Source organism: Saccopteryx bilineata, chromosome 5, assembly GCF_036850765.1.
Source record: "Saccopteryx bilineata isolate mSacBil1 chromosome 5, mSacBil1_pri_phased_curated, whole genome shotgun sequence".
NCBI classification, from domain to species: domain Eukaryota; kingdom Metazoa; phylum Chordata; class Mammalia; order Chiroptera; family Emballonuridae; genus Saccopteryx; species Saccopteryx bilineata.
Genome location: NC_089494.1, coordinates 64,433,912 through 64,458,971, shown reverse-complemented (window position 1 = coordinate 64,458,971; position 25,060 = coordinate 64,433,912). Strand labels below are relative to the sequence as shown.

Below are 25,060 nucleotides of genomic sequence, written 5' to 3'. Positions count from 1 at the left end.
ATTGGACTAGATGAAATATATATTGAAGCATATATATTATATAAATAGGTCTTAACAGAGGTTTTAATTTTCCCCACTGTGTCTCCCCATCTCATCCACCCTCATCCCTCCCCTGATCCTTATGGGAGCTTCCTACTGGTCTTTTTCACCTTTCTGCAGTACAAAATTACCTCTGACCGGGGCTGGCACTCTTCTCCAAGACTGCCGCCATGCCTGTTCCATGAATGAGCCTGGAAGGAGCTGCTGTACCAACGGTGTGGCCAGAGAACTCCTCCTGTAGGTATACAAGCCATCAGCCCTGTGTCACAGCCCACCTACCATCAGCCCAACGACATCCTGATTCCAAGGATTTCAGCCCAGCAGGAGCCACGCTTCCAACTTATAGGCTTGAGACCAAACATATTTATTGTCAAAGGAAAAAAAAATCCTCAACGGCTGAGTTTCACCTGCACCGTTCTTAAAGTGAAGTCAGGGGAAGCTTTTAGGACTCCAACCATGAACAATGAATATCCTTGTGTATAACAGAACAAAAACAATGGCAAGACTTGTGGAAGTAAAGAGTATTTCAGTGAAGGAAAACTTGGGGGGAAAGAAGAGAAACAACTAAGAGACCAAGAAAGAAAACAAAGGAAAACAAACGACAACAAAATAAAGATCAACAACAAGAACTTTAAAAGGAAGTCCCAATCAACATAGCATTAGAGACTCAGTCCCAGGCTTCTAGGTTGTAGTTCCAGGAGGATCGTTAGTTTCCTGGGTGACCTCCTCTGTTTTTCTGAGAGAAAATATTTCTATGAACACTTTACCTACCTCCAGAAGGGACTACTGTACAGTCCGTCAACAGAGGAGCCACACTGCCAAATATACGTAAAGGTCCATTTCTCAGGAAAGATGAATTTAAAGAGCATCTATTGCTATAGGAGCTAGATGCTTCACCAGTCTACCACCAAATGGCATAAAAACTAGTAACAGCACGCCCCCCCTTTTTTTAAGCTCAAACTTTAATAGCCATCCTAATAGCCTTGAGTATTCATAGGATCTTCTCTGCGATATCGGAAAGAAGTCTCAAAACTTCTTCCGGTTTTAATTTGAATGCCCAGGTGAAGCTCTAATTCTTACCAGATTAAACTGGGTATTTATTAGCATTAGTATTTCATATGATTCCATGTCTACAGTTTTGTTTCCACTGAGAGAAAACATTTTTCATATCTGGAATTCTTCCTCCTTAACCTTTTAATGGTAGCGGTGGTTATGCCTAATTTATTCTTCCCTTTAGGGGGTAAGAGTCTATTTTAGAGGTATGAATGAAACAGTTTTATTTGCTGTATATATTGACGGTCAAAGACAGTACAAAATCAAAAGGAATCCCTGTTTTTTGAGAACCCTACAGTCAGGGGATAAAGATGAGGCCTTGGAAAAGTTCACTTTGGAGAATTCCTGTTGCTAGGCAAACACTTTGTAACACAAGGTTGATGAGGTTTTAATAGAAAACTTAGAATATATAACATGTTTTTTATTAATTTATTACTTAATATATGAGTTTAGGTGGTAGTTGGTTTTTTAAAAAATAATTACATCTTTGTTAAAGCAACAGGCTTTAATTTTTTCCTAATTTATGACATACCAAAAGCGTATCAGCTACTGACAACGCAACGTAGTATAACTGGTTATCTAGGTTACCTCAAGCTAATTCTGTCGAGCAGACTATCCAGTACCCTGGTGGAAAACAGGAAGACCAAGGCGAGTCTGCACTGTATCTAGCACACACCAGTCATGCAATGGCCTCTACAAGGCTCATGCCACCAGGCAGTTAACATATACACAAGCCGTTAAATAATTATCCACAGCATGCATTAGAAGTTTTATTAAAGGAGCATCAAAAAGGAAACAATTAACTAATGGTTTTATTCACTCTTTTAAAAACTCCAGAACCCTCCCCTGAGTTTGCACATTCTGAAATGTATTACCAAGGTCTCATGGTAAGTCCTCCCTCCCAGAGTAAAGGAATCTCTTACAATAATAATAATAATAATAATAATAATAATGATAATATTAAAAAAAAAGAAAAACTTGCCCAGAACTCAAGAAAATGTCATTCAATATTACTACTTATATAAATACTTGAAAGATGCAAACAAGTATATAATTTGAAGTATATAAAAACATATCTTTAAAAAAAGCACAGAGGAGAACCATATATACAAGTACACAGATAACATCATCAGCAGAGTCGACGAGAGAGAGCGATGGCACAGGAGTCTTTCCCCACTCCATTACACCTTGCAGCCAGTATTCTCTCCCACCTTTCTCTCCTGATGTACATGAGAGAAAACTAGTCTTTAAATAAGCTTCCAACTAGAAAACACAAGGCCATTTGGTGAAAGAATTTCAAGTTAGAATGGATCTAAAATTTCTTTTTACTTAAATATATGTCTACAAATACATAAGCACAGTTCATTTTATTAAGTGGGTACAAACATGAAAACTGACCTTTATCACAGATCCAAAAATCCTATAGAAATAAACTCCAAGTTAATTATTTTCTTATGCTGAAATTCTATAGTCTTAAAATAGAGCCTTACAAATTTTAAATGGCATTTGTAACAGTTTCTATGCTTTTCCTCTTTTTCTAAGACTATAAAAATTAACTTTTTTTCACTATGATTCTTTTTATTTTAGTTAAGAATATTCATCTAAAAATGGCTCCTCAAAACTAGGAAGGCAGGGCAGAGAGGGGAAATGGTTGAAGTCCCAGGAAACAGGTGAGCACCACCAAAGGAACCATCCAGCTGGCCCGGGACCACAGGAATAATGCTGAAAGGAGGCGGCTTTCCCGTATTCCGTAAGAATCTTCCCATCTCCAGATTATGGAGAAGAATAAAAGCAGGATTCTGGGGGGGTTATATGTTCTTGGCTCATACCAGCTGCTATAAAAACTAAAACTGATTGGTTTTGCTTTGAATCCTGTTTTCTTAAAAGTCTAACTCATAAAACATAGTCTGAGGGAAAAACAAAAGATCTATAAAATGCTAAGGTTGGGCTCTAATAACTACAAACTTTCATTTGCACAAAATATTAAGGTGGTGTAAACCACTCAGCTATTTCCTACACTCATTTTAATATACTAATCAAGAATGGCATGAGTCTCTACTGTTAGTCTGTTAGATGAAATGACTAGAGTGACTTATTTTTAAAAATAGAAATTGGGAAAAGCAATCAAATGGAGGAGACACGAAGAACCATGATTTGTATCATAGAAGGTGCAAATAAATTGCAATTTGTTTTACAGAAATCTAATTCTTACAAAACAAACATGTGATAGAAACACAAGTAGACTGTTACTAGTGCAGATACTTGTATCAAGTCATCTCCCAAGCATTTCTACACATTTGGAAGTGAGACATATGAGCATGTGTGATACCTACTGAAAACAGCAAATGCAGCATTATTAATAGTACAGGATTAATGCTGAAAGATGAGATACAAAGGCTTCTATGCTTTACACTATAGAATCTAGGTATTTTTGAGGAAAGTCAATATTCTTTACAGATATTGCTCCAAAGCAGGGAGAATGCCAAGATATGCACAGAAACATCAAGTGTTCTGCATGGGTATTTATTTGGGGAAATGTGCTTATACAGAAGACAACTGGGTCAATGGGCAGAAAGAAGGAAACAATGAATGCCAAGCTAGAAAATGTGCGCACTAAGATCACAGCAAAGGCACCACCAGCCCTTCCGAAAACCTGTCTGTTCTCACCAATCTTACCATGGCAGTGATATTTCTTCCTTTCGGTTTAACTAAAAATACTTGTTTTAGAACAAACTCTGGAGAGTGAGTCAAGATTTCGGGCTATGGCTCAGGAAAAGCCTGACTTTTGAGAGTTGACGACATACTGATGCCAATTCACCATACATGGGGCTCTAGAGCTCAGTATTACAAGATAAAAAAGTTCTGGAGATCTATTTCACAACAATGTGAATATACTCAACACTACTAAACTATACACTTAAAAGTGGTTAAGATGGCAAGTGTTCTGTGTGTGTTATCACAATAAAAGAATTCCAAATATTAAAACGGGGGGAGGGGTGGAGGGCTCATGGTCCTTGAAAGCACTGCATCGTTTTTATTAAAAAGCCTCTCACAGGAACAACTAGCTGATATTTTTCCCAAACAAGAACTAATTTCTGAAAATAAGTGTCTTTAAAAACTAATACAAAGCTACAAATAGAAATCCAAGTTTATAGCTTGCGAGACATCAACACTGTGTAGATTACACGCCTATCAAAGGATTTAAATCAATTTCCACATCCAACTCAGATGGCAATTTTAATATCTTACCCTTGTTTCCTAAAGCCAAAAATCTAAAATGGGGGTCCAGAGGATACTAACTATTCTTCACTTCCTCCTTCAGTTCCATTGTGTTAAAATCAAAATTTTCCAAAGACACTACAGAGAAGTCTGAACGCTCCACCCAAAAGTCCCTTAAAGAATGAGCTAATTTCTCCATGTTGTTCATAGTCTGTTTCATAAAGACTTTTGCCCAGGCTGGTCCAGAACAAAAAATTTTACACCATCTATTTTAGGTATGTGAAAGTGTCAGTGACTCAGTGAGCTAAAGTAATGGCATTCCTAGATTCCTTTGTTTAGAAGAAAATAAAACCATTTCTATTTTATTTGTGTAAATCCTCTTATGAAATTAAGACTTCACTTACTAACTCATAAATAAACATCAATCTATATGCAGTTACTAGATTTAGCAATTAAAGACTGAACCAGCCTCACTAACTTCACTTATCACTTAAATCTTTTCTTTTCCTTACCAAATGTCACCTCTCCGTTTCCACTCTTGTCGAACAATTGGAAAGCCACTATGAACATGGAATCTGGAGCACATAAAACAGATTCAAATGCCAAAAACTCTTGATAGGAGATCAACCTAGAAGAAAATATAAAATTGGTAAAGAAAGGGAAAATATCAGACATTTAACCTGCCTTTAATACAGTGTGAAGGAATGGGTGAAGGTATAAATGAAACAATTTTGACAATTATTTTAATAGTTATTAAAAGTGGATGATGAGTATATTGAATCACTACACTCTTCTATTTAATGTATGTTTGAAATATCAATAATAAAATTTCTTTCTTTTTTTTTTTTTTTTTTTTTTTCATTTTTCTGAAGCTGGAAACAGGGAGAGACAGTCAGACAGACTCCCGCATGCGCCCGACCGGGATCCACCCGGCACGCCCACCAGGGGCAACGCTCTGCCCACCAGGGGGCGATGCTCTGCCCATCCTGGGCGTCGCCATGTTGCGACCAGAGCCACTCTAGCGCCTGAGGCAGAGGCCACAGAGCCATCCCCAGCGCCCGGGCCATCTTTGCTCCAATGGAGCCTCGGCTGCGGGAGGGGAGGAGAGAGACAGAGAGGAAAGCGCGGCGGAGGGGTGGAGAAGCAAATGGGCGCTTCTCCTGTGTGCCCTGGCCAGAATCGAACCCGGGTCCTCCGCACGCTAGGCCGACGCTCTACCGCTGAGCCAACCGGCCAGGGCCAATAATAAAATTTCTAAAGGAAAATTTAAAACAAAGGTAGGGGAGGAACTAAAACTTACTGTGTCCTGTAACACTCAAGGCTGTAAAACTAACCAGTGGTCAAAATTACAGTGAAGCCTTGATGATCTCACAGAGCTAGCATGTGCTAGTTTAGAGTTACTTCCATAGCAAACTTGCTGCAAAGATTTCATACCCTGTTGCTGTTACTGCTAAGTGACTAGTAGCCAAGTAACAGCATTATTTAAAAAAAAAAGAAAAGAAATCTATAACCTCACAGGTGGTGGCGCAGTGGATAAAATATCCATCCAAAATGTGGATGGTCACAGGTTCAAAATCCCAAGGTTGATGGCTAGAGCACAGGTTTGTCAGCTTGAGTGCGGGGTCACTGGCTTGAGCAAAGGAATTGTCCACATGACACCAAAGGTCGCCAGCTTGAGCCTAAAGGTCCAATTCCAGGTCAAGTCAAGTTCAAGAAGCAGTCAATGCACTCATACTCGTAAAGTTAAAGTAACTATAAGTTGATATTTCTCTTTCTCAAAAAAAAAGACCTATATAGCCCTGGCCGGTTGGCTCAGTGGTAGAGCGTCGGCCTGGCATGCGGAAGTCCTGGGTTCGATTCCCGGCCAGGGCACACAGGAGAAGCGTCCATCTGCTTCTCCACCCCTCCCCCTCTCCTTCCTCTCTGTCTCTCTCTTCCCCTCCCGCAGCCGAGGCTCCACTGGAGCAAAAGATGGCCCGGGCACTGGGGATGGCTCCTTGACCTCTGCCCCAGGCGCTAGAATGGCTCTGATTGCAGCAGAGCAACGCCCCAGATGGGCAGAGCATCGCCCCCTGGTGGGCGTGCCGGGTGGATCCTGGTCGGGCGCATGCGGGAGTCTGTCTGACTGCCTACCCGTTTCCAGCTTCAGAAAAGAAAAAAAAAATCTATATAAAATACAATTACAGCCTGACCAGGCAGTGGTGCAGTGGATAGAGCGTCAGACTGGGATGCAGAGGACCCAGGTTCAAGACCCCGAGGTTGCCAGCTTGAGCGTGGGCTCATCTGGCTTGAGCAAAAAGCTCACCCGCTTAGACCCAAGGTCGCTGGCTTGAGCAAGGGGTTACTCGGTCTGCTGAAGGCCCACGGTCCGGTCAAGGCACATATGAGAAAGCAATCAATGAACAACTAAGGTGTGGCAATGAGCAACGAAAAACTAATGATTGATGCTTCTCATCTCTCCATTCCTGTCTGTCTGTCCCTGTCTATCCTTCTCTTTGATTGTCTCTGTAAAATAAATAAATAATAAAATAAATAAAATACAATTACAATGAAATGCAGAACATGTAGCTTTAAAACACATTTCACCTGACGGAGCAGACAGAGCATTGAACTGGGACACAGTCGACCCAAGTTTGAAACCCTAAGGCCGCTGGCTTGAGTGTGGACTCATCAGCTTGAGTGCAAGGTCACTGGCTTGAGCCCAAAGGTTGCTGGCTTGAAGCCCAAGGTCACTGGCTTGAGCCTAAGGTCACTGGCTTGAGTAAGGGGTCACTCACTCTGCTATAGCCTGCTCCACCGCCCCACCCCATAAAGACACGTATTAGAAAGCAATCAATGAACAACTAAGGTGCCACAATAAAGAACTGATGCTTCTCATTTCTTTCCCTTCCTGTCAGTCTGTTTCCCCCCTTCCTGTCAAAAAAAAAAAGAAAGAAAGAAAAAAAACCCATTTCACGCTCAGTAGTAAAATTTTCTGTATTTACAAGAAGCCAAAGAATGTTGCCTCGACTAGCAAAGGACATAAAAGGTCAGCTGGCAGAATGAATTTGGCTCACATGTTTTCCTTGGCATGAAAGTATTTTTTGGTTATATTAGTTGCCAACATTCAGAAATTACAAGATTTCAAACAAATATCCAGTTTCCTAGTTTCTCTTGATAAATTGCAAGCTTGGGCAACAGGTTTCTGGTGCCAAATAGCACCAGCCCCTGGAGTCAAGCAGAAACTGCCTCCTTCCAAGAAACAGGGCTCATCAGCAGTTATCTACATCCTGCCCCTGCAGATTTGAGACTCTTGTTGGGTAGTTTTCCAACTGAGCAGCCCTTTGTAGAAAACATATAAAGTCTGTGGATTTTATTAAATATCTATATTTTGACTATCAGTATATTCATAAAGGAAAATTATATATTCATGCAACCTTAAAGCCAGAGGAATGCTTAGAAGAGTCTAACTAAGTCAAGTAATCTAACTTAAAACATTCAGCAACTCAGTGGGCCCAGTGAAAGACTCCCAATTCCGGCCTTCAATTCCTTTCACTCCTCCCCAATTTTAACTTATGGCTGGGAAACAGAAAGGTGTTTGAATCTACAGTAAATAAACCATTACAAGAAGGTATTGGGGAAATATTCAGCCGAACCTCAATACTCAGTTACCTTTATTATATAGAATGATTTATCTGAAGAAAAGTTAATTAAGAAACAGAAAAGCATCAACAACTTAAAAATAAGTCACTCCATATTGTTTAGCCTTAAAAAGAAGTGATATTCCAATGCATGTTGCAACATGAAAGAATCTTCAAAATATTATGTATGCTATATGAAATAAGACATACACAAAAAGACAAATATAGTCTTATTCTACTTATACCTAGAATAGTCAAATTAACGAGATACAAAGCAGAACAGTGGTTAGCAGGGACTGAGTTTTGGGGGAGAAAGGGAACTCCCTGTTTAACGGGAAAGAAGTTTTTGTATGGGAAGATGGAAAAGTGCTGGAGATGGGTGGTGGAGATGGCAGTATAACAATATGAATGCACATAATGCCACTGAATTGTACACTCAAAATGGTTAAAAAGGTAATTTTGTTATATATAGTTTAATACAATAAAAAAAATAAGTGAACATTTGTTAAAACTCAGCAAATGTATCTTTAACAGACAGCAAGAGCTTGACCAGGTGGTGGCACAGCAGATAGAGCATCAGCCTGGGACTCTGAGGACCCAGGTTTAAAACCCTGAGGTCGCCGGCCTGAGCATGGGCTCATTGGTTTGAGCGTGGACTTGTCAGCTTGAGCACAGGGTCAATCACTGGCTTGAGCTTGGGATCATAGACATGACCGCGTGGTCGTGGGCTTGAGCCTGAAGGTTGCTAGCTTGAAGCCCAAGGTTGCTGGCTTGAGCAAGGGGTCACTGGCTCGGCTAGAGCCCCCCAGTCAAGGCACATATGAGAAAGCAGTCAATAAAAAATTAAGGTGCCACAACTATGAGTTGATGCTTGTAATCTCTCTCCCTTCCTGTCTCTTTTTCTCGTTTTCTCACTAAAAAAAGAAAAAAGAAAAAAAAAGAAAACAAAAAACCACCAAAAAACAGAAACAGAAGAGACTCATAGATATAGAGAACAGACTGACAGAAATGTCAGAGGAGAAGGAGGGTTGGGAACCTGGGTAAAAAAGGTAAAAGGATTAAGCACACAAAAAGAAAAAGGCCCTGGCCGGTTGGCTCAGTGGTAGAGCATCAGCGTGGCGTGCAAGAGTCTGGGGTTCGATTCCCGGGCCAGGGCACACAAGAGAAGCACCCATCTGCTTTTCCACCCCTCCCCCTCTCCTTCCTCTCTGTCTCTCTCTTCCCCTCCCACAGCCAAGGCTCCACTGGAGCAAAGATGGCCCGGGCGCTGAGGATGGCTCTGTGGCCTCTGCCTCAGGCACTAGAATGATTCTGGATGCAACAGAGCAATGACCCAGATGGGTGGAGCATCACCCCTGGTGGGCATGCTGGGTGGATCCCGGTCGGGCGCATGTGGGAGTCTGACTGCCTCCCTGTTTCCAGCTTCAGAAAAATGAAAAAAAAAAAAAAAAAAAAGACACAGACAACAGTATGGTGATTGCCAGAGGGGAAGGAGGGATAGATGGTGGCAGAAAGAGTCCTGACTCGGGGCAGTGAGTGCACAATGCGGTGTGCAGATGATGTGTTATGGAGCTGTACACTTGAAACCTGTATGGTTTTATTAACCAAGTTCACCCCAATAAATTCAATTAAAAAACATTTACATTTTTCACTGTGTGTAAAATTTACATCTAAAGAAACAACTCAGAACAAATATTAAAACCCAATCAATATCCATGTTGAAATGTTTAAGGAGAAGTGTATCAGTGTGTGCAATTTACTTTAAAAATGTATTAAAAAATAAGATGGGTTGATGGAAAGAATAAATACATGAGAAAAGATGTATAGAAAGATGTTAATGGTAGAATATATGTAGTGGCGTATATGGGTATTCACTGTAAAATTCTTTCAATTTTCTAAAATGTTTGAAAATTTTCATAAAATATTGGGAGGAAATGGGATATTTCTGATATGCTTACCTATTTTTAGGTAAAAATATATAATAATGTAACAATACTTTTCAAAAAGCAAGAAATAATCTGCTTATCTGATAACATAAAGCAAGCATGTTCCAGAATAATTTTTAAAGCTTTTTTTCATTTATCCTACCATGAATTTCCCTATCGCTAGAAGGATCAATTCAAGACTTTGGCAGTAAAAAAATGCAAGCCACTAACTGTGGAGTTGAAAAAAATCATTACTTAGTTCATACTGTAATAGTTTATTTTTTTTCTTTTAATGAGGATACCATACTTGCTGTTTGATATTTTACAAAGAACATATAGCATTTTATATCATTTTATAACTTTGAAATACTAGTTTATGAAGCTATGTGTTTCTAAATTTTCTTACACGGTTCTTTTTTAATTTACTAAGTGGATATTATAAAACTTTAAAATACTAATAATTTGTAATTTTTTTAAAACAACCAAGTTTCTGCATAAAAGATTCTTCAATATGCGTGTGGAGTATTAACGGAAAACACCTGTGAAAAAGTAAAAGTGAGGAAAACTAGTTTTCCACATCATAGAATAGAACCTCCAGGTTAGAGCTAAATGTAGAAACTATGGTTCTAGAAGTTACAGATTCAAACAAGCAACTGTCTAAATATTTTAGATTAGATCATACAGTAATAGTCCCTGAGATCTGCATTTAGTGCACAAAATCATTTTGCTTTTCATTATACATCCAGAACTTCAAAGTTTAAGTTACAGTCTCACAAATGCTGCTTGGCTAATGGCTTTACTTTTAGACAACCTATCATGCTATTTATACCATACAGTGCTCTTCTATAAGACTCTCCAAAAGCAAGTTCCTACATCAAAACATTTCTGTTTAGAATATAAACAGAAATATCTATCTATTTCACTATCTATTAGAAGAAAGGGAATAGGAAAGAGGAGGAAGAGGGGGCAATTACATGCTAAAAAAACAAGGGGTGGGCCTGACCAAGCTGTGGCACAGTGGATAGAGTGTCAGACTAGGATGCGGAAGGACCCAGGTTCGAGACCGGAGGTCGTCAGCTTGAACACGAGCTCATCTGGTTTGAGCAAAGCTCACCAGCTTGGATCCAAGATCGCTGGCTTGAGCAAGGGGATACTTGGTCTGCTGAAGGTCAAGGCACATATGAGAAAGCAATCAATGAACAACTAAGGTGTTGCAATGAAAAACTGATGATTGATGCTTCTCATCTCTCTCCGTTCCTGTCTGTCTGTTCCTATCTATCCCTCTCTCTGACTCTCTGTCTCTGTAAAAAAAAAAAGAAAACAAGAGGTGGGGTCAGGAGGGCCAGAGCACAACAGGTCATAGTATTGACCACTCTTAAACATGCTTTTCCCACATACTTAACTAGATCACTTAAACTTATCAATACTATTCCTATTAATTCAGATTTGGTCTTGCATGATTATAAACAATATTATGTGGTGCTATTTCAAGCTAAATACCTATAGAGCTCATCACCAAAAAACTACATTAGTACCAAAAAATACCTCGTGAGGGCTGAAAAAATAATTCTAATCTTTCATCACTGCCTTGGGTAAAGGGATGGAAACAAAGAAAGGAAAGAAAGAAAATACCTTTTTGCAAAAAGAAAAATGGACTGAAAATTAAGAGAACTAATTTTGTGTTATTGGGCATGTAAATCAACATCTCTGGTCCTCCTTTTCCTTAAATGTTAAATGAAGACAGGTTAACTTAAAGTATTAAAGATATCGGAAGTACTAGCCAAAGCAATCAGAGAAGAGAAAGAAAAGGCATCCAAATTGGGAATGAAGTAAAAGTGTCACTTTTTGCAGATGACATGATTTTTTATATAAAAAACCCTAAAGACTCCACCAAAAAAACTATTAGAAACAATAAACAAATATAGTAAACTTGCAGGACATAAAATCAATGTACAGAAATCCACTGCATTCCCATAGACTAACAAAAGAGTTTCAGAAAAAGAAATAAAAAAAATAATTCCTTTTGCAATTGCAACCAAAAAAATAAAATACCTAGAAATAAACTTAAAGGATGTGAAGGACATATATACTGAAAACTACAAAGCATTATTTAAAAAGATTGAAAAACACAAAATGAAATGGAAAGATATTCCATGTTCATAGATTGAATCAACATAGTTAAAATGTCCATATTACCCAAAACAATATACAAATTTAATGCAATCCCCATCAAAATCCCAATGACATTTAAAAGAAAGTAGAACAAAAAAACCCCACATGAGATTGGTATGGAATAGGCAAAGCAATCCCCAGAAAAAAAAGAACAAAACCAGAGGTTTCACACTACCTGATTTCAAGTTATATTACATAGCAATGATAATCAAAACAACATGGTACTGCTAGAAAAACAGAAACACAGACCAATGGAACAAAATTGAGAGCCCAGAAATAAGACCACATGCATTTGGGCAAATAATTTTTGACAAAGGAGACAAAAACATACAATGGAGAAAAGAAAGCCTCTTTAATAAATGGTGCTGGGAAAATTGGAAAGCCACATGCAAGAGTGAAACTAGATTATAATTTGTCCCTGTGTAGAAAAAATTAATTTAAAATGGATCAAAGACCTCAAAATAACATCTGAAACAATAAATTACATAGAAGAAAACATAGGTATTAAACTTATGGACTTTTCTCTTAGAGAAGATTTTAAGAATTTGACCACAAAGGCAAGAGAATTAAAGGCAAAATAAATGAATAGGACTATATTAAACTACAAAGCTCTGTACAACAAAAGAAACTGTCTACAAAACAAACAAAAAAACAAAACTGAATGGTAGAAGATACTTACAAACAATGGTTCCAATAAGGGGTTAATATCCAAAAAATATAAAGAACTCACACAACTCAACATCAAACAAACAATCCAGTTAAAAAATTAGCAGAGGATCCAAATAGACACTCCTCCCAAAAAGACATACAAATGGCCAACAGATATATCAAAAGATGCTCAGTTTCATGAGCTATTAGGGAAATGCAAATCAAAACTACAATGAGATATGACCCCACGCCTATTAGAATGGCTATTATCAACAAGGTAGGTAATAACAAATGTTGAAAAGGTTGTGAAGAAAAAGAAATCCTCATTTACTTCTGGTAGGACGGTAAATTGGTACACCCACTATGGAAAACAGTATGGCAGTTCCTCAAAAAATTAAGAATAGTGTTACCATATGATCCAACAACCCCTCTTCTGGGATCTACCTGAAAAACTCGAAACATTTATTCACAACCATATGTGCACCCCTATGCTCATTACAGCATTACTCATGGTAGCCAAGACATGGAGATAACCGAAGTGTCCTTCAAAAGGTGATTGAATAAAGAAGATGTGGTACATGTATCCCTATGGAATACTTATTCAGCCATAAGAAAAGATGAAATATTGTCATTTGCACAACATAAATTGACCTTAAGAATATACTGCTAGCCTGACCTGTGGTGGCGCAGTGGATAAAGCTTCGACCTGGAACGCTGAGGTCGCTGGTTCAAAACCCTGAGCTTGCCTGGTCAAAGCACATATGGGAGTTGATGCTTTCTGCTCCTCCCTTCTCTCTATCTCTCTCTCTCTCTCTCCTCTCTAAAATGAATAAATAAAGTTAAAAAAAATAAAAAAATAAAAATTAAAAAAAATATACTGCTAAGCAAAATAAGTCAGTCAGAAAAAGCTAAGAACCGTATGATTTCACTTATATGTGGAACATAGGAAACTCACAGACACAGACAACAGTATGATGGGTACCAGAGGGGAGTAGGGGCAGGAAAGGGCAAAGGGGGCCACATATACGGTGACAGAAGATGATCCGACTTTGGGTGGTGGACACACAATGCAATGGACAGATCAGATATCATGGAAATGCACACTTGAAACCTATATAATTTTATTGACTAATGCCACCCCAATAAATTTAATTAATTTAAAAAACAATAAAAGTATTAAGGAAAGTTTAACAATGACTCAACCTTTTTGAAGTCACAGACCCTTTTGAAAACCTGGGATTTGCCTGACCTGTGGTGGCGCAGTGGATAAAGCGTTGACCTGGAATGCTGAGGTCACCGGTTCAAAACCCTGGGCTTGCCTGGTCAAGGCATATATGGGAGTTGATGCTTCCTGCTCCTCCCCCCTTTCTCTCTTTCTCTCTCTCTTTCTCTCTCTCTCTCTCTCACTCTAACTCTCTCTCCTCTCTAAAATGAATAAATAAATAAATTAATTAAAAAAAAAAAAAAAGAAAACCTGGGATTTCTTCCCAGGAAAACACAGATACAAACTCACTCAGTTTGTATTATATTTCAGCAAGTTCAGAAGAAACCTCTGAGGACTACTCATGAACAGGAGGCGGTTTAGAATCCCTTTATTTCTAGAAAATTTGATCTTTCTCTGCTTTTAGAAATTGTTTCATAAACTTCCTTATAATTTTTTTGACATAACTATGAATCAGATTTCCTACCCAATCTCATTTACTCAAGAGAAAAAAGGTTCAAGAAGTTTTTAAATTTTGAAATAGAACATATTTGCCTTTTAAAAAGAGAAACATTATTTTGAATCTTTTTTTTAAAGTAAACACTATGCAACATTATTAGATTCTTTACTAACCAAAACACATTTTTGATCTATTCTACTCTGGCCACTGTAAATCACTGATTCCACTTGACCTGAGAGAACCACTCTGTGAAGTTTCAAAAAGGATACACTACTGCCTAACCAAGTGGTGGCGCAATGGATAGAGCGTCAGACTGGGATGCAAAGGACCCAGGTTCAAGACCCCGAGGTCGCTAGCTTGAGCGCGGGCTCATCTGGTTTGAGGAAAACCCCACCAGCTTGAACCCAAGGTTGCTGGCTCAAGCAAGCGGTCACTCGGTCTGCTGAAGGCCTGCGGTGAAGGCACATATGAGAAAGCAATCAATGAACAATTAAGGTGTTGCAACACGCAATAAAAAACTAATGATTGATACTTCTCATCTCTCTCCATTCCTGTCTGTCTGTCCCTGTCTATCCCTCTCTCTGACTCACTCTCTGTCTCTGTAAAAAATAAATTAATTAAAAAAACAAAACAAAACAAAAGGATACACTACTGAGATGCACCAGACAGTTACAAAAGAAAGCATCTGAAAAGACATGGATACTCTGGAAAGAGGTCTCAGACCAAATTAATAACAATAAATACTCTGATCATTTTTTTAAAGATTTTATTTATTGATTTTAGAAAAGAGAGTGAGAGGAAGAGAAGGAGGTGGGGAGGAGTGGGAAGCATCCTGGGCAAGCCCAGGGTTTTGAACCAGTGACCTCAGCATTCCAGGTCAATGCTTTATCCACTGTGCCACCACAGGTCAGGCCTCTTATCATTTCTAAATGAGCTAAATGTATATGCTATCTTTAATCATTTTGAAGTAAGCATTCTGATTAACTATAATTAATTTTCACATGCCTTATTGTTTAAGCACTATTGAGAGTCTAATACAGGGGTCAGGAACCTTTTTGGCTGAGAGAGCCATGAACGCTACATATTTTAAAATGTAATTCCATGAAAGCCATACAATGACCCGTGTACAGTATGCATTATCCAATAAAAATTTGGTGTTGTCCCGGAGGACAGCTGTGATTGGCTCCAGCCACCGCTACCATGAACATGAGCGGTAGGGAATGAATGGATTGTAATACATGAGAATGTTTTATATTTTTAACATTATTATTATTTTTATTAAAGATTGGTCTGCCAGCCAGATGCAGCCATCAAGAGCCACACCTGGCTCACGAGCCATTGATTCCCGACCCCTGGTCTAATGACTAAATGGTCCACAATAACTTACCAGCTGATCTGACTTCTTTAGAGACTAGAGACAAAATATATACAAGTTTCCCAATATCTGCCATCAATAAATTATACAAAATCTTTCCAAGATTATTTCATGCACTGTGCTAGATTTTGCAGGAAAATATAAGGGAATACAATATTAACCCTGGACGCAAAGAACATAGATACCAACATTTCTACTTTAACTATTAACAATAGTCTCCTAAACAGATTTCACTGCATTTAATTCTTGTCCTACTCCAAGCTAATATTTTTCTAAAATATGGAAATAACATTTAAAGATTGTCTCACCTGACCTGTGGTGGTGCAGTGGATAAAATGTCAACCTGGAATGCTGAGATTGCTGGTTGGAAACCCTGGGTTTGCCTGGTCAAGGCACATATGGGAGTTGATGCTTCCTGCTCCTCCCCCTTCTGTCTTTCTCTCCTCTCTCTAAAATAAATTTTTAAAAATCTGAATAAAGGCCCTGGCCAGTTTGCTCAGTGGTAGAGCGTTGGCGTGGCATGCAGGAGTTCCAGGTTCGATTCCCGGCCAGGGCACACAGGAGAGGCACCCATCTGCTTCTCCACACCTCCCCCTCTCCTTCCTCTCTCTCTCTTCCCCTCCCACAGTCAAGGCTCCATTGGAGCAAAGTTGGCCCGGGCGCTGAGGATGGCTCCATGGCCTCTGCCTCGGGCGCTAGAATGGCTCTGATTGCGGCAGAGCGATGCCTCAAGATGGGCAGAGCATCGCCCCCTGGTGGGCAGAGCGTCACCCCTGCTGGGCGTGCCAGGTGGATCCCGGTCAGGCACATGCGGGAGTCTGTCTGACTGCCTCCCCATTTCCAACTTCAGAAAAATACAAAAAAATAAATTAATTAATTAAAAAATAAATAAATAAAAATCTGAATAAAAAAAAATTGCCTAGTGTTTTCAGTTTCTCACACAAGCACCTATACAGGTAGGAGGAAAAAACCTGGGTTGTTGGAGGCCTGGGTATGTAGCTTGGAACTCATGAAGCAAGGGAAATTTTCTTTATAGTTCATACAAGTATTCCATTTGCTCCGTAATACACTCATATGTGATTTTATATAAAAATAAGTGTGCTTTTTCCACTTGAACTGAGTAAACTGACACTCTTAAGATGCACCTTGTTATTTCAGTAACTGTACAATATGCTTACTGCCAGGCTAAAAATATCTTTACGACCAAGAGTCACAAGCCTACAGGATCCAGCCTAGCACACAAGGTCCCCAGCTCCATCCAACCACAACTCTGACAGTGACAAAGCAACGCCACAACCACACCGAAGTACGTGTAATACAACCTCCCCACTCTCATGTGTGTGTCCCTTGCTGCTTCAGGTCACTGCTGTTCCCTTTCCGGAATTCTCCCTCCTACCTGTCCGGCCACCGCAAGCTCCTTTCATCTTGCCAGATTTCGCTCAGGCATCACCTTCTCTGAGATGCTGTCCTGACTACCCCAAACAGACTGACTACACTTTCCTGGGTTCTACTTCTACTGTAGCACCTGATCCCCAAAGTATTACATTTTTCTGCTGTTTACTAATTCTCTCACTAGACCATGAGCTTCTTTTTAACACCAGGAACCCCATTTTATTTTGTTTGTATTTCTAAGGCACAACAGTGCCTGGCAGATGGTGGTTGTTCAATAAATGTTTGTCAAATAAATGAAGAAATGAAGAATAATAAATACCACTCTCTAATCTCTTCCTTTATTTATTTTTCTTTATAAGACTTTTTTTTTTAAAGAGACAGAGAGAGAGTCAGAGAGAGGGATAGATAGGGACAGACAGATAGGAATGGAGAGATGAGAAGCATCAATCATCAGTTTTTCTTTGAGACACCTTAGTTGTTCATTGATTGTTTCCTTATATGTGCCTTGACTGTGGGGCCACAGCAGACCAAGTAACCCCTTGCTCGAGTCAGCGACCTTGGGTCCAAGCTGGTGAGCTTTGCTCAAGCCAGATGAGCCCGCGCTCAAGCTGGCAACCTCGGGATCTCGAACCTGGGTCCTCGGCATCCCAGTCCGACACTCTATCCACTGTGCGACTGCCTGGTCAGGCTCTTCATAACACTTATAACCTCCTAACATGTTATAATTTACTTTTAAATTTTGTTCATTTTTGCACTTTATTAATGATGTAATTCGAACAGTGCCTAGAACACAGTAGATAGTAGGTATTCAATATTTACTGAATGAGTGAATGAATGGAATATACTTAGTTATCACAAAATAATTTTGTTCAGATTGTATATAAAATATGACATTCCACATGTAACTTTTTTCAAAAAAGTAAAAAGAAAGAAATGCCAGTATCCTTGATAACGGCAATAAATAACAGTTTTTATGATAATTTAAGAAAAAATATGGCTTATTAATATTAAAATCCCAGATTGTCATAGGTAAACTTATGGTTTCTCCATTGTTAAATTAGATATTGCAGAACATTAGTTTTCAAAAAACATCTAAAGGTCTTACCCATCCTTGGTTTGATCGGCTACTCCTGCCAAGAGCTGGATAATCTTCGGATTGCTATTTGGGTCATTATACAGTCCAAGATAGCGCTGGACAAAGTCTTCTGGGGTCATGTAATGTTCTCCATCAACCTCAGTACTGGCATACTAAAAAACAAATAACGTATACTTAAAAATTAAAATTATTCAATATCATTTTATAGCCAACACATGTTTTGTGAAAATGTAAATTAAAGGCCAATATTAAAACCAGAATGCAGAATTTGTTTTCTGGATAGTGGAAAAACAAACACCAAGAGCATCATTTAAGAACATTGGTAAAGTGCTGATTTATGCTCTAACAGTGATTTTGAACCTTCTTCATCTCTCGGCACACATGAACTAATTACCATAACTTTTCAGAACAAAAAATATATTTTTTGCTGATCTGACAAAAAAATAGGTAGAATTTTGATTCATTCACACCAGAAAGCTATTGTTGTACTGGCTATTGTCATTATTTTATTTGACAATCTAAGGAAAAGAGGTCAGTGCCCCTAACTAAATAGTCAGGTATTGCATGTTTCAAAAATTCTTGCAGTACACTGGTTGAAAATCAACCTTGAAACATTATAAGCTAAAGAAGCTGGACACAAAAGGCCACATAATGTATGATCCCATTTACATGAAATGCCCACAACAGGCAAAGCCATAGTGACAGAAAGTAGTTGTTGTTGCAAGGGGCTGGGAGAAGCGAGGAATGGAGAGTAACTACTTAACATGTATGGGGCTTCTCTCTGGGAGTGATGAAACTGTTCTGGAATTATATAGTGGTGATGGTTGCACAATATTATAAACATACTGAAAAGCATCAAATTATATACTTTAAAGTGGTTAAAATTGTGAATTTTATGTTATGTGGCTTTTATCTCAATTTAAATATGCATATATATGTAAGAGAAGAGATATTAGAAAGATGAAGAAAGGTGAAAGGGCAGTAAAGGTGGCCAAGACCTGAGAGTGAGGAAGTATCTGTAGACTCCCAGAGGCTTCCTGACTAGGGTAGGGTGCCCGCCAAACCTCAGAAGTGAAATGAATGAGAAAAGCATAATGAACAAGATCTTTCATAATAAGTATTTGTTCCAAGTTCCAGTAGCTCCAAAACAATAAAAATATTCTACCTTTTATTCATTTAGTTATATTTTTATTTTTTAAGAGAAGGGTAGTGAGAGAGAGACATAGAGACAGGAACAGAGAGCTGCTCCTATATGTGTCCTGCCCGGGGATCAAACTGGCGACCTCTGTGCTTCAGGACGATGCTCCAACCAACCGAGCTAGCTGGCCAGGACTGAATTTTTTTTTAGAGACAGAGAAAGCAAAAAGGAAGGGGGGGGGGAGAGGGAAAGGGAAAGGGGAAGGAAAGCATACATCTGTTGTTCCACTTAGTTGTGCATTCGCTGGTTGCTTCCCATGTGTGCCCGACCGAGGACCAAACCTACAACCCTATCGTTTCAGGATGACGTTCTTAACCAACTGAGCTAACCAGCCAGGGTCAATATTCTACCTTTTATGTTGATCATTTTTAGAAATAAAACAATTATACCTATCAAATAAATGCCTTATTATTTTAAAGACTTTACGTACTATGACGTGACCAAACATGAAAGACCAAAACCCTCCTTTGGGCTGCAGCTGATCAGTTTAGCTACTTCACTCAACTACAAAGTAGCAACATCAGAAAACTTCCCAGAATTGAAGAACACAAGGGCTCACCAAGTGCCAAACACAATTAAAAAAAAAATACCCCCACCAGAACTTGGTTTATCACCACAAAATTACAGAATTTCAAAACAAAGAGATAATCCTAAAAGTGTTTCAAGGGAAAATAAAAGGGTCACATATGAAGAATTATGAACCATGGGCAACGTGCTCCTCAACAGAAACACTGGAATCTTGAAGACAATGCAGTAAGGTCTTGAAAATTCTAAGAGAAATTATTGCCAACCTAGAATTCTAAACTGAGCCAAACTTTCAGTCAACTCTAAGGGGAGGTTGAAAGCGCTTGAAGGTATCCATGTTCTCAACACCTTTTTCCCTCCCTTCACATATACCTTTCTCAGGAAGCTATAGAATTTGTTCCATCAAAAACAGAAAATGAATCAAGTAAGAGGAAGATGTGGGAATTAGGAAACAGATAATCCAACTCGGGAAAATAGCCAAGGAAAAACCCAGGACAACAATACTGCCTGAGACCTCTCGAGTACCGCGTCCTGGCTGGAGCCGACAGAGGGCTCTAAGGAGGAAAACCACTAGGGAAAATGCAAGGTCAGGTTACCTACGGCATTTACTCGGCCATGTGGAAAATAACACTGGGGAATTGAACTCTGCTCAAATGTTACCTTCTCAATGAGACCCACTCTTATCACACTATTTAATCTTACAACCCATGCCTATATCTGTATTCCCAATCCCCCTTCTATAAAGAGCTGTTTTCCACTTGGCCTCTATCACCTTCTAACATACTTTATATTTTACTTATTATATTTACTGTCTATCTCCCAACTAGACTGTGTCACAAAGGAAAAAAATCTTTGTCTAGTTTGTTCACTGATGTATCCCAAGCACCAAGAATAATGCCTGGCACATAGTAGGCATTAAGCAAATATTTGTTAAATTAATGAATTAGCAACAGGTACACAAATTACTAAGTAAGTGAAAAGTTAGGTAATTTTTTACTTTATGAAAAAGTATTTGCCTGACCAGGCGGTTGCGCAATGGATAGAGCATCAGACAGGGATGCGGAGGACCCAGGTTTGAGACCCTGAGGTCGCCAGCTTGAGCGCAGGCTCATCTGGCTTGAGCAAAAAAGAAAAAAAGCTCACCAGATTGGACCCAAGGTCGCTGGCTCGAGCAAGGGGTTACTCGGTCTGCTGAAGGCCCGCGGTCAGGACATATATGAGAGAGCAATCAATGAACAACTAAGGTATCGCAAAGAAAAACTGATGATTGATGCTTCTCATCTCTCTCCATTCCTGTCTGTCTGTCCCTATCTATCCCTCTTCTGACTCTCTCTCTGTCCCTGTAAAAAAAACATATATATATTTTTTGTTGTAAAATATAGGAAATATTATAATATATCACAATTAAAACATTAATAATAATAATGTAGACACCAAATATTAATAATCATTACAAATTTACTTAGGGGAATGGAGGAAAAAGAATGAGGGAGGAATTAGTACAAGGAAGTCCTCAAGTACTGTAATAAAAAGTTAATGTCTGGAAACAGCAGTATAGAAATATAAGGAAAAATATAAAAATAAATAACTGGCCCTGGCCAGTTGGCTCAGCGGTAGAGCGTCAGCCTGGTGTGCGGGGAACCCGGGTTCGATTCCCGGCCAGGGCACATAGGAGAAGCGCCCATTAGCTTCTCCACCCCCCCCCTCCTTCCTCTCTGTCTCTCTCTTCCCCTCCCGCAGCCAAGGCTCCATTGGAGCAAAGATGGCCCGGGCGCTGGGGATGGTTCCTTGGCCTCTGCCCCAGGCGCTAGAGTGGCTCTGGTCGAGGCAGAGTGACGCCCCGGAGGGGCAGAGCATCGCCCCCTGGTGGGCAGGGCATCACCCCTGGTGGGCGTGCCGGGTGGATCCCAGTCGAGCGCATGCGGGAGTCTGTCTGACCGTCTCTCCCCATTTCCAGCTTCAGAAAAATACAAAAAAATAAATAAATAAATAAATAAAAATAAATAAATAAATAAATAAATAAAAATAAATAACTAAGTTGCTTCTGACAAAAAAAAGACAGGGAGGCCCTGGCCAGTTGGCTCAGTGGTAGAGCGTCAGCCTGGCGTGCAGAAGTCCCAGGTTCGATTCCCAGCCAGGGCACACAGGAGAGGCGCCCATCTGCTTTTCCACCCCTTCCCCTCTCCTTCCTCTTTGTCTCTCTCTTCCCCTCCCGCAGCGAGGCTCCATTGGAGCAAAGATGGCCCAGGCGCTGGGGATGGCTCCTTGGCCTCTGCCCCAGGCGCTGGGGATGGCTCCTTGGCCTCTGCCCCAGGCGCTGGAGTGGCTCTGGTCGCGACAGAGCGACGCCCGGAGGGGCAGAGCGTCGCCCCCTGGTGGGTGTGCCGGGTGGATCCCGGTCGGGCGCATGCGGGAGTCTGTCTGTCTATCCCCCTTTCCAGCTTCAGAAAAATACAAAAAAAAAAAAAAAAAGACAGGGATGAGTAGGATCAGAGCAAAGGACTGTTTGTTTGCTTTTGGTTAAGTATTTTAAATGTTCTCATTTGTGATCTGACCAAACGAAACCACAGCTCTTTCAACAAGGACGGCATTAAATCAAAAACGTTTCCTTTGTTGTAATCTGAAATACACCACAGAGGCTATCACAGCAAATTCTACATCAACCTACGTAAGAAGTAGCCCAACGTGGACATATTTTTACTAGCTGATGCTACCAACAGCACCTAACAAAATAAAGTCATGTTCTCTCTACATGCTATAAAAGTCATTTCTGAAAGAGTCATGTGTTTAAATCCTGGTCCTACTACTAATTCACTGAGTCCTCCGAAAACTCCATTGTCTTCCCAGGCCCATAAATATATCACACATCTATAAAATGAAGACTAAACAATTTTTGATGTTTCAAAACAACAGGTATGCAAACATAGGATAAAAAAAATAAAACTGCATGATATTGATACTAATAATGAATGGATTTTACCAATTCATGTCAACTGTTCCTCTCATTCTTCAGTGTATGACATAATCTGGTAAGTTTTACCAAGATCACAAAACCACCAGAATTTAGGACAGAATTTAGTTAGGAGTGAGGAAAGGTATAATGTCAGGGAGACTACTGCAATTGGAACGAAGGAGCAACACAAGGAAGTCTAAAAGTAGAATTTAGAGAGATTGATAAGTCAACCACTAACTAGAATTGGAGTGCCAAACCACAGTATGAAAACGAACTATGGGAACCGAAAAGGAATGGTTCATGCTAAGAATTAATTAGTAGGTGGGGTTGGGAGGAGGAAGGACAAAGTAATGTTCGCAACAGGCCTTTAAAATAAAATAAAATTTCAACTGCAAATGGAAAGTATATTTCAGGCTAAAAAAATAAAAATCAATGTGAACAAGCCTGACCAGGCAGTGGCGCAGTGGATAGAATGTTGGCCTGGGAAGCTAAGGACCCAGGTTCGAAACCCCAGATCAACGGTTTGAGCGCTGGTTGCTTGAGTGCAGGGTCACTGACTTGTGTGTGGGACCACAGACATGTCCCCATGCTTGCTGGCTTGAGCCCAAAGGCATGTATGAGAAGCAATCAATGAAAAACTAAGATGCCGCAACTATGAGTTGATGCTTCTCATCTCTCTCCCTTCCTGTCTATGTCTGTCTCTCTCTCAAAAACAAAACAAAACAAAAAAAAACAATGTGAACAAATATATAGTTTTTTTCTTTGGAGAGAGGAAAGTAGTTGGAGAGAGCAATCATAACAAAGATAGGGTAAATATACAAAGATACACAGAAGGTGAAGCTGACAAGGCAGTTTTAGACCAGATGTTGCAAGACTGAATACTTAAACTGAATCACTCTGAGCTTTCTTCCATGTGCCGTGGGATATCACTAAAAATTTTAGGGGAGGAGAGAGATTATCTAACCTTGGTTCTCCCAGGTAGCAATGTGAAAGATGGACTAGAGAAGAAAGAAACTGATTAGGGGCAGGGAACCAAGGAGTGGCTATTGCAAAGATCCAGGGCAGAGAGGCTGAGGCTGAACCAAAGCAGTGGGGGGTGCAAATTAAACAAACAAACAAACAAAAAACCAATGGCTACATTTATCTGTTGCTAATGAATATGATTTTGATGTGTACATTCATACTATTTAAAATTCAAAAGGCACAAAAGAAGATGATACAGTGAAAAGTCTTCCTTCTACCTTGACACTAAGTCACTCAATTTCCTACTACAGTGGCAGTCAATTTCTTGCATATCCTTCCCAAGATGTTTTACACATGAACAAGTAAATTATATATACATGATATGTTACTATACACAAATATGTGTGTAGAAATATTCTTATCCATTTCTCTTTCTTACACGAATAATAGATTATTTACACTGTTCTGTACATCTTGTTGTTTTTTTCCCAATTCAGTCCTTTTGAAAAGTGATTTAGCAATACTGTATATGTATATACACACAAATATACATACATATCATGTATAAAGAGTCATAAAAATGTTCACATCCTTTGACAAAGAATCTTGGGCATGACTCTATAAAAAATTTTTTTAAGTAAACTAAATGCAAAATACAAAATAAAATACAAGAGATGGGTTATGGTGATCTCTGTTCTTTGTCTCTGTTCTTTGTTCTCTTCACAATTATTTGAATGTTGCTTTCTTCCTTAAATTAAATTTATAAATTTCTTTTATTTTAAAATTTTAATTTACTGGGGTGACATTGATCAATGAGAGTACACAGGTTTCAGGTGAACAGCTCGACAGCATTTGAACTGTTGATTGTATTGTGTGCCCATCATCTAAAGTCAAAAATCATTTTTTGCCGCCATATACTTGGTATGTAAATTTCCAAAGGAGAGGATATATGAAAACATTTGCATTAGTATTAACAAAATTTAGCATAACTATCCTTTTTGGGGAGATGGCACAAAAATGTCTACTATCTAATACCTGAGTTTGATTGTCAGGATTACCACTACTACACACACACAGAACACATACATGAACACAAACTCACATACACTAAAAGTACGCTGCACTTACTGAATCACCAGGATTTCATAATATTCTTGACTTTAAAACTATCAAGAAATAGAGCAGTCTTAGCATAAACTACAAAGAACACAGCAGCCAAAC

At 39.3% G+C, this 25,060-nt stretch overlaps 1 protein-coding gene across 5 annotated transcripts in view; it reads right to left on the bottom strand.

The window, feature by feature from the left end:
* Window positions 1-25,060, bottom strand: part of SLC25A12 (solute carrier family 25 member 12) — a 206,523-nt gene that overhangs the window by 60,965 nt on the left and 120,498 nt on the right. For 4 of the 5 annotated variants that reach the window (XM_066279356.1, XM_066279359.1, XM_066279357.1 and 1 more), the window contains exons 3-4: window positions 18,210-18,352; window positions 4,824-4,939 (exon numbers count right to left, since the gene is read on the bottom strand). In XM_066279356.1, coding sequence (XP_066135453.1) covers window positions 4,824-4,939; window positions 18,210-18,352 — 259 coding nt within the window. Of the gene's footprint in view, window positions 1-170; window positions 274-4,823; window positions 4,940-18,209; window positions 18,353-25,060 lie in introns of those variants that run through there. The other variant, XM_066279360.1, reaches the window with a different exon arrangement.